The sequence below is a fragment of the Pollicipes pollicipes genome, unplaced genomic scaffold (genome assembly GCF_011947565.3).
Source record: "Pollicipes pollicipes isolate AB1234 unplaced genomic scaffold, Ppol_2.1 Scaffold_4740;HRSCAF=5597_pilon_pilon_pilon, whole genome shotgun sequence".
Lineage (NCBI taxonomy): Eukaryota > Metazoa > Arthropoda > Thecostraca > Pollicipedomorpha > Pollicipedidae > Pollicipes > Pollicipes pollicipes.
Window position 1 is genome coordinate 20666476 of NW_023596545.1, and position 8902 is coordinate 20675377.

At 52.1% G+C, this 8902-nt stretch overlaps 1 protein-coding gene across 1 annotated transcript; it reads right to left on the minus strand.

Moving 5' to 3' along the window:
- Positions 1-1376: 1376 nt before the first annotated feature.
- LOC119098044 (broad-complex core protein isoforms 1/2/3/4/5) lies at positions 1377-3242 on the minus strand. The gene is made up of 5 exons (XM_037220972.1): positions 3054-3242; positions 2635-2817; positions 2010-2234; positions 1720-1847; positions 1377-1386 (listed from the first exon to the last, which is right to left on the minus strand). Exons 1-5 carry the CDS (start codon positions 3237-3239, stop codon positions 1377-1379), a joined length of 732 nt encoding a protein of 243 aa, XP_037076867.1. The 5' UTR covers positions 3240-3242.
- Positions 3243-8902: the final 5660 nt, after the last annotated feature.

Sequence of the window (8902 nt, forward strand, 5' to 3'; positions counted from 1 at the left end):
GCACGAGTGTCTGGCGGCAGGAGGTACCGGCGGGCGCCAGCGGGCGGGGCGAACGCTCGCCAGCACACTCACAGCACACATCACACACACCCAAATAAACACACACGCGCACGCACACACACATACACACACGCGCACGCGCGCGCACAGACACAGAGGCGAGGCAGCAGTGTTGATGGTATTCTCGTACGGAACGGCGCCGCCCTCATCTACCGGGTGAGAACGGACGGCACCGGACCGGCCTATGGGTCCCACCGGCGCCGATGTGTCGGCCCAGCCACCCGGCGGCGGACCGGGCGGCCTCGATCCGCCAGACGGCGCGCGGCCGCGCCTCCAGGAGGGACCACCAGCCGAGAGAAGCGACCCGCGCGAGCAGAGCCGGCTGATCCCACCCCCGACCAGCGACAATACGGCAACCCTGGAGCGACCTAGCCACCCAGCGGAGATCGTCCCTTGACTAAGCAATTTGAGGTAGGGGAGTGGCTTAATTTCACGCGAGGCAAGCACTCAGTTAACAGCAAGGATAGAACGGTGAGCAACAATGCATCGTTTATCAGCGAACATCGCGCAACTACTGTAGTCTTACTGCACCGTCACACCGTTGTTACCGTTACGTTACCTACAACGGTTACCGTTACGTTACGAGCTGGTGCACGCCGAGTCACAGAGGCAGTACGAGAATACCAACAACAATCGCTAAATAACACAGAAAGGCTATCAGGTGTTTGCCCTATCCACCCACACCCGTCCCCGGGGCTAAGCGCACATGACGACTCTGAACATCCGTCGCAGTCCAGCTTGCTTGGACAGGAAAAGAGGAAAGCACATGATGTGCCTGACAAAGAAGTCTGAACAATGAAGCCACAGACCAAGAAATAGGCTTAATAACACAAACACAGTACATGCCTGCAATCCATACACTTCATATCCCGGAAACTCTGGCTTTTGTTCTGAGTGATGAGATACAGGCAGACCAAATTTTGAAACTGAGTATCATCTTTCATCAAATTTCAGAAGGCTATCTGACTGGCAGTTGCTTGGTCATCCAGGTCAACCTTATCTTGCCTCCAAAGGCTTCCAGATTTGTTTCACTTTCAGCAGTTCCTGTTAGTGGTTTGGGAAGGGATCACTCCCTGAAAGGCAGAACCCATACATCAGAGGAAGTATGGCTCTGTTGACCATCCCATGCTGAGACTCTCTTGCATCTTATGCAAGTTTGCTGCAAGCCTCCATCCAGCCCAGGAATGACATGGTACAATTTGGCAGAAAGAAAGCAATAATTTCCAAATCACCCAGGGCAACACCTGATAGTTAAAGCTTGTAAATGGACTAACCTTGTGAGGCTCCATCTTCTGATGTTCCAGGCTGTCAGCATCTCACCACCACCTGCAGGAGAAACAGCGATGAACATACTGACCATGGTTCACACCTGCAATCAGCAGGTGAGATAACAAACCTTGGGTATGGATGAAAACTAATGACTTATATGCAGCTGGAATGAGAGACCAACCACACAAACCTGCTTATATCCATGATCAGCTTGTCAGTCTGAACTTTGACTGGATGTTTGCACTCAGTAACAACTTGTGTTATGTAGCTCCAATCCCAATGTGACATGACGCGACAGCCCAGTTCTTGAGCACAGAGGCATGCATACCTTGCTCTGATACCCTGCTGAGCAGGCCCGCCATGTCGTTTGAGCTTGCTGAGTGGTCTGACCCGTCGAACTGAGACGCCTCGAACGTCGACACCTGGCCCAGCGTGGCCTCTAAGCTCTCGTCATCGTCGTCGTCGGCAATGTCTATTTTCTCCACTTTGATGAAGTCATCACGGGCGGGCGGCTGGTGCTCTCGGTGTGGCGTCGGCGACTCGGCCGGGTCCGCGGCGGAGGTGGCCGGCCGCGGCGGTGGCAGCGGCGCCGCTGCCGCCGGCAGCACCACCCCGTCCCCGGCCGGCTCCTGCGGCGGCGTCACCATGGGCGGCGGCGGTGGCGGTGGCGGAGGGGGGGGAGGGGGCGGGGGTGCCACCGGCGCTGTGTGCACCGCCACTGGCGAGTCGGGTCGGCTGCCTGTCGACCCGGAGAGGCGGCGCCGCTTGTGTCGGGGCGAGGCTGGCGCATCGGGCGGCTCGCGCGGCCGCGGCCGGCCGGCCGGTGCAGCGGGCAGCGGCGGTCCTGCAGCCAGACGAGGCCGCTCCGTCGCATGGGACGCCGCAACTGGCTGAGATCGGGGCACCTGCCAAACATGTGGCAGCCATCAGTGAGCACAGATCATGTGTGATCAATGGGTGCTACTCAGTTTAGGCTGAAAACAACAGTTTTGGTTGTGCACAGATGCTGAACAAAATATAGACCTAGGTCCCTGGCTTGTTGATTGGAGATTTAGGGCACACCAACTACCTTAGTCATTTTGTGCCCTAGGTCCCTGGCTTGCACTTCAGGCAAAAATGTGGTTACATTGAGTCATTAGGGTTTATGATGTACTAAGCAGCCCAGACTGAGCCAGCAGCAGACATGCAGCATAACTGTTGCACTGCTAGCATTCCTCTGTGTGTTAAAAATACTTATTAATAGGTCCTTTTAGCACCATAACCAATCTGCAGTACCAGAATAACTGCAAAACAATTGGCACCCACCTGCTCATCATCATCATCTCCTGAGAGGCCTTTGACTTGGAGCATCTCTGCAGTCTTCAGGAAGCTGCCCAACTGACTCTGGAGGACATTTACTTCACCCTTGTAGACAAACTCAATGACTGCTGCAATGTCCACATATGATGTGTCCTTGAGGAAGAAAAGTGGATGCTGGCATGGATTGTCCTGTGGGGAAGCCATGACTTGTTAATTATTCACTATTTTTACCACTCAATCCAGTCCATCATATTGAGTATTTACCCCATTGCCCATTTGTTAAAGTTGAATCAAAAGTCATAGAATCCATACTAACCTTGCTATAACAGGGCAATGCTGAAAAGTAGTTCCTGGAGATTTACACAGGAGGTGCATAAGCATGTTATGCCAATAAATAGCAGTTCAACCATCTGAACAGCACTCACCTTGAACAGATCCCTGAAGTATGGACTGCATGCAGATAGCATCATTCTATGTGCCTTTATCTTCTTGCCCTCACAACACAATGTAATGTCCACCAGCTCCTCATCTTGACGAAGGTTGTCAAAAACTGATGTAACACTATTTTGGAAGTTATTCCATTTAAGGCAAAACTTCTGAGATGCAGCCATGCTTATCTGAAACAAGTACACATCTTCATGCACATGAATGTTGCTGGTATCCTCATATTCTCCACATCCAGACATCACCACCCACTTTTCTGCCAAAAGGTGGGCAAATTGCCCTGAAGTCTGAGCCACCTGGGTGGGAGTCAGTGCCCACATAAAAGGTGCTTTCCCTAAGCTAGTATATGTGCTGCTAACACAGCCCTTATGTAAAATATGTATGGACAATCAAACTGCAATCACATGCATAATGTGATCTTTAACACACAAAGCAAAGGAGACAATCAGCCAGGCAAGGTGCATGCATTGCACACCAAAACCTGCAAAATGACACCAAATGGCTTGTCCTACCAAGTAACTGACAGTTACACAATCTTAATGATAACTATGCATTTTTCTTTTGTTACAGACAAACAAAAAAGATAGAACTGGACAGACTGGGCAAGCTAGGCAAGAAAGGACAAGTTTTAACCATAAGCACAGTTCAGCCTGGCCTGAGCTTAGCACACACCAGCAAGAGGTTCAACAAGAAGTGGGGACAGCTACCCCTTATGCCCTGAACTCCAGGTAATGTTTAATACTAGTCCCATGGTCATGCATGGAAAGAGACAAGGCAAAACTCATGGCTGCCCCCATCTGATCTCCAGAGGTTATGCTGACACTGCTCTTGGCCCACCCAAGACCATACCAGCCCTCCAATGACACGACAGTTACATCGCATTCAGCAACCAGAAGACGACCGGAACGACCGTCAGGACTTGTTAGTCCCCTGCCAGCTCAGACATTTGAATGCTAAAATCCACCGACCGCAGCGTCATTGCATGCGAATGTAACTGCTGCAAACCTGGGCTGACATGAAATCCGTGCCAGCATAACAGGCGAGACGTGCAAGACACCTATGCAAAAACACCCACCACGAGAGCGCAACGCCCCAGCTACAAGATCCTCCACGAGCGCGGCCACGGCGACCAACTGCACAGCACCACTCAGACAAAATGGCGCACGGATTCATACTTCGAGCAGATGGCGTTGTGATCAAGTAGCACCGCAATCCCAGAGAATGTACGACTAAATTCCCCTCAGGGTGAATTCAGAGTTCTTCGACTGAGCTATACACCTTTGTATACCAGGAGCCAGGAACAGCACAGACGGGTGTCGGCATAGTAAGCAAAAATATACTTTTGCCCAAATTTATTTTGGGTGGCCGTTTTTCGTAAGCTAAAGCATGGTAGCTACCGTTCAGATAGCGATTTAGTGTGGCCCTAGATGGGCAGGTTTTTATAGCAGTGCAGCCATTAGCGCAGGTAGGGGGCACAGGGGTTATGTCCCTGTCCTTAGGTTACGAGCCGTAAGTCCCAAGGGGCCATTCGGGCTACGATTACGGCCCGATTGGAGGGCCCGAAGGGACCGAAAGACCAACCGGAGGTCGCATTCAGGGGTCCCGGACCGCATTACCGGGCCCTTCAATGCCAGCCAGAGGGTCTTGTGCAATAGTCAGGGACCCTCGGAGTCGATAAGGGCCTATTTATCGGTCAGACACTACCAGTAACGCCGCGTGGCGGCGTGGACTTGAGAGGCTACTTCCCAAGCAGGAACAAAGACAGAGTCAGCAATTCACATAGGTTGAGGCCTCATCGTCTGTCAGAGCAACACAGTGCCTAACGGTGACCCTGTTTTGACAAGGTGCCCCAATTCGGACAGATGCAATATTCAAGGAGTCCTGGAGAGCCTGGAGGGCCGACCGGGTCCGACGATCAATGGCCCAATTGGAGGGTCTAAGGGCACGAAGGGCTGGTCGGATTCTTATTCAGGGTGCCCGGTCTGAGGGAACGGATCCTCAAATGGCAGTCAGAGGGCCCTTTGCACTGATTGGGGACCCCCTGAGTTGACATGGGCCTATATGTTGGTCGGGGACCGTCAATACCGCACAGTCGGCTCCGTGTCGATATGGGCCTGAGGATCCACTTCCCAATCAGGTTCAAAGCTGGGGCCACTGATTTACACTGGTCGAGGCACCTGTATCTTTCAGGGGCCCACAGCGCCTCACGGAGGGTCATGTGCTCGCAAGGGGTCCCGAGCCGACCAATGGCAGTGTTCGATGGGACTCCAAGAGGGGTCCGGGTGCCCCACTGGCACTGACGAACAAATGCCCAGTCGGAGAACATAGAGACGCTAATGACTGGCCGTAGGTCACATAAAAAATCGCGGCCCGTAGGGTCGTGGCCTGAAATATCAGTCAAACATCCTCTTGCATCGTTTAAGGATACCATGAGAAAATGCGGGCGTCTTAGTTGGTCAGTGGCCGCTAACACGGAAAAGGTCAATTCCTGTGACTATGGGCTTCCATTTCTCCAGCATATGCGTGGCCGATGGCCACGAATTGCATTGGTCTGGGTCCCCGAGACAATGGAGAGTCCCCTGTGTCGGTCAGGGACCGCAGTATCCAACAGGAGGTGATGTGTCGTCTAGTGGCCCCTACTCGGTCACAGGCTTTGTTTGGGGAGGTCCGAGGAGGGACCGAAGTGTCCTCGGGACCAACGATCTTTTGGAGCTCAACTGAACTCGGGCCCGGCCCCCCACCCGTCATGCCGTGACCTGGAATTTTAGTAACGGCCAACTAGGGGCCTGGGGACTGATTTTCGTCAGCGTATGATCTCAAACAGTACGGAGCCGCCTGATGCCGAGCTGTGTCGGGCGCGTATTGGTGCTCGTTCACCCTCATCTTTTTTGGCGGGCTGGCCGACACGCACCCTTCCTCGACCAAGCATGAAGGTTGAGGTCCGACCGGCGACGCTGGTAGGCTGGGAGCCAATCCCAGTGCCGTTCCGCCGCCCGCCGCGGAACGCACCGGAATCGTGGAGCGTCGATAACTTGCCTGCGCGACGATTCCATTGGGACCCTCAGAAATTATTACCATTCTCGTGCATATGCAAACTCTGGATTTCTTAATTTTGCGTTTTTACTGGGCCAGTCACCTTTATGACCTTGATCGCGCGTTCAGGATTCCAGAATTCCCAAGCCATTTTCCGAGGCTAGACGGCACCGATGCCCTTTAATCACGTTCTACAACAGCCGTGATCACGGCCCTCACGCACGACCCTTCTTACTATCGCGCTCGCGATTTCGAAGCCCGGAAAACTGATTTTATGTCCAGGCGTCTACCGGGGTTAACCATGATGAGAGCAGCTCTGCCGAACAATTCAGCGCAGAAACGCAAATGGAAAGTGCATCGGCACTGTTGGAGGCGAAATTATTTAAGGTCATGTATTCGGAGCCACATCGCGGCGGACCACCCCACACACAACGGCGAACTGCCGCACGCAACGCCGACGGGGAGACTCTTTCTACACGCCCCGAGCAGCACCTCTTATACTCCTTTCAAGCCCACCCGCAACACGATCGGCGTGCGACTCGCCGGCACCACCGCATCCCACCCCACCGCGTCCACGGGCTAACGCATCGTCCCTGAGCCGTGTCCCTTTCCCTACGTTAACACTGTCCTGGGGCGTGATCTATAGCCACATATGGTCCACCGTTACAGGTCATGACCCGTTTGAGAGACACATCCGTAGCAAAAAATCGTATTTTTGCACGAGCTCATGGAAGCAAGTCGTCTTGCTGACATGCGGCGAAGATGAACTGTGGACTACCCAATATCTGCATGCACTCCCTAGGAGTACTTGTATGAACAACTTCGCGTCAGGTTATCGACATTTGACTGTTAATGGTGCCATATCTGAGGGTAGTCAAGAAAAAATGCATAGAATTTATCGGAAAAAAGTGGCCTGCTGCATTTCATTTGGCTGAGCCGTGTTCAAAATTACTTATCACTGTTATTAGAAAGACTGGAGCAAAACAGTCTATACAGGAACACGATGCCTATATTGCCTCGAAAGTTGTTTTAGGGCGACGGCTTTCCGATCCATCCACTCATGATAGGGTGAGTTAAAGGTTGCTTTAAGCAATCGCTGTATACCCCTGCATTACATGGCTTGCGGCTGATGGCAACAAAAGCAGGAGTTAATGATTGTTAGGTGCATTTGCTAAAAATAATTGAAATAAAGGATAAAGCAACAAAATCCCGGCAAAGCCTGCCAGTTCCAGTTTTGCACACAAAAAATACGCAGCCATTTGTTTGCTATGTCACGATCCTAAAACCTGGTTTGCTTTTTGGTAACGATCTTGACCTGTGACGTTATGAGTTAGTGTGTTTGAAATTTTGATGAAAGCGGACATAACAAGCACCGATATCACACACGTTCAATAAGGTTCCTTTGGTAAAAAGAGGAATGACGAACGTCTTTGCAAACTTGATCATTGACCTTTAAAATCACCTTTTCTAACTGTGGCGAAAGTGGGCGCGGCTCGGGAAGGGTGGGTGCGTTTTTCAGACGAGTTGGCGCGTAGAGCTGACGGTCCAACCCACAGGCCGCCAGACCTGGCCAAGCCGTGGCCGGAGCCGGCAAGGCTGTAGGCCCGGTTCCCATCCCGCCTGAGTGGGCTCCTGGAAGTGTTCACGTTCGCATATGTGAGTGTGCGCTGTGTGATATCTGTTTCGTGCGTTGTGGTTTCGTGTATCAGGAATGTTTTTTTCACTGATTTGGTGTGTTTGATACGACGGGTGCACTGGCAGTGTCTCCATTGCTGTGTATGAAAGTGAACGGAAGTAAAAAATGTTTCCAATGTCGTTTATCCCGTCTCAACGCAGTGCAATGAAAATCCACTTCGTCCATCAAAAAAATATCAATTATGTCCAGTCGCTTTCCGCCATTGTGTTGAATGCGTGGGTGTTCGAACGGGGGAGGGGGGGGGGGGGGGTTGGGGGCCGTGGCCTCCCACTTTTCAAGGCGGTGTCCAGCAGTGTTAACTGCCCCCCCCCCCCCCCCGCATACACTTTTCAGATAAAGGTTGTGTTCAGCTTACTTCTGCAGAAAATTAAACATACGTGCCGATTTACATATTTCACCAGTCATCTTCCCCAAGCTGCGTCACCTTTTTCGTTTGCTCATTGGCCATCGCTTGGTGTCACAGTCGCAAGGCCGACGCCGCGCGGCCTCTGGAGGCTGCAACGCCGTGCGTCGAGTTGTTGTTGCTAGGACTTGCGCGCGCTCATGCTCGAAACCATATTACATAGTTTTTTTTAGCAGCAATCAATTTTGACTGAATACTGAACATTTTAAGATGAAAATAGATCAGCCATGTTGATGTAGATTTGAACCCCTTTATCTACAATCTACGTTCAGGGAGTCCTCAATATCTCTGAAGAACACAGAAAAACATGGAACTGAGGTCTATGGCACACTTTTTGGACCACTGGCGGCGATCAGGGATGTTGTTGCGTCAATAAAGGCTCCGATGCTGACCTGGGGCCAACTGCGCGGGTCAGAAGGCTTCCCGTGTCAGGGAGGGGAACAATGTGACATGACATATCCTTCTAATGGCCTCCGGATCGATGGCCATCCTTCTAATGGCCAGAGACCGCACCCCATGTCTCCAGGATGACAGCCAGAAGACACTTTGGGATGGGACGGAATGGCCCTTCAGCCCTTGACCGGAACCAGTAATGTACCCCTGGTGTTCTACTCAAGGGGCTCCTTGCCCGAAAGGAAATAAGGGGTCTCATTACTGCTGAGTAGAGTGGGGGCTTCCTTGTTCTTGAATAAAGTGGA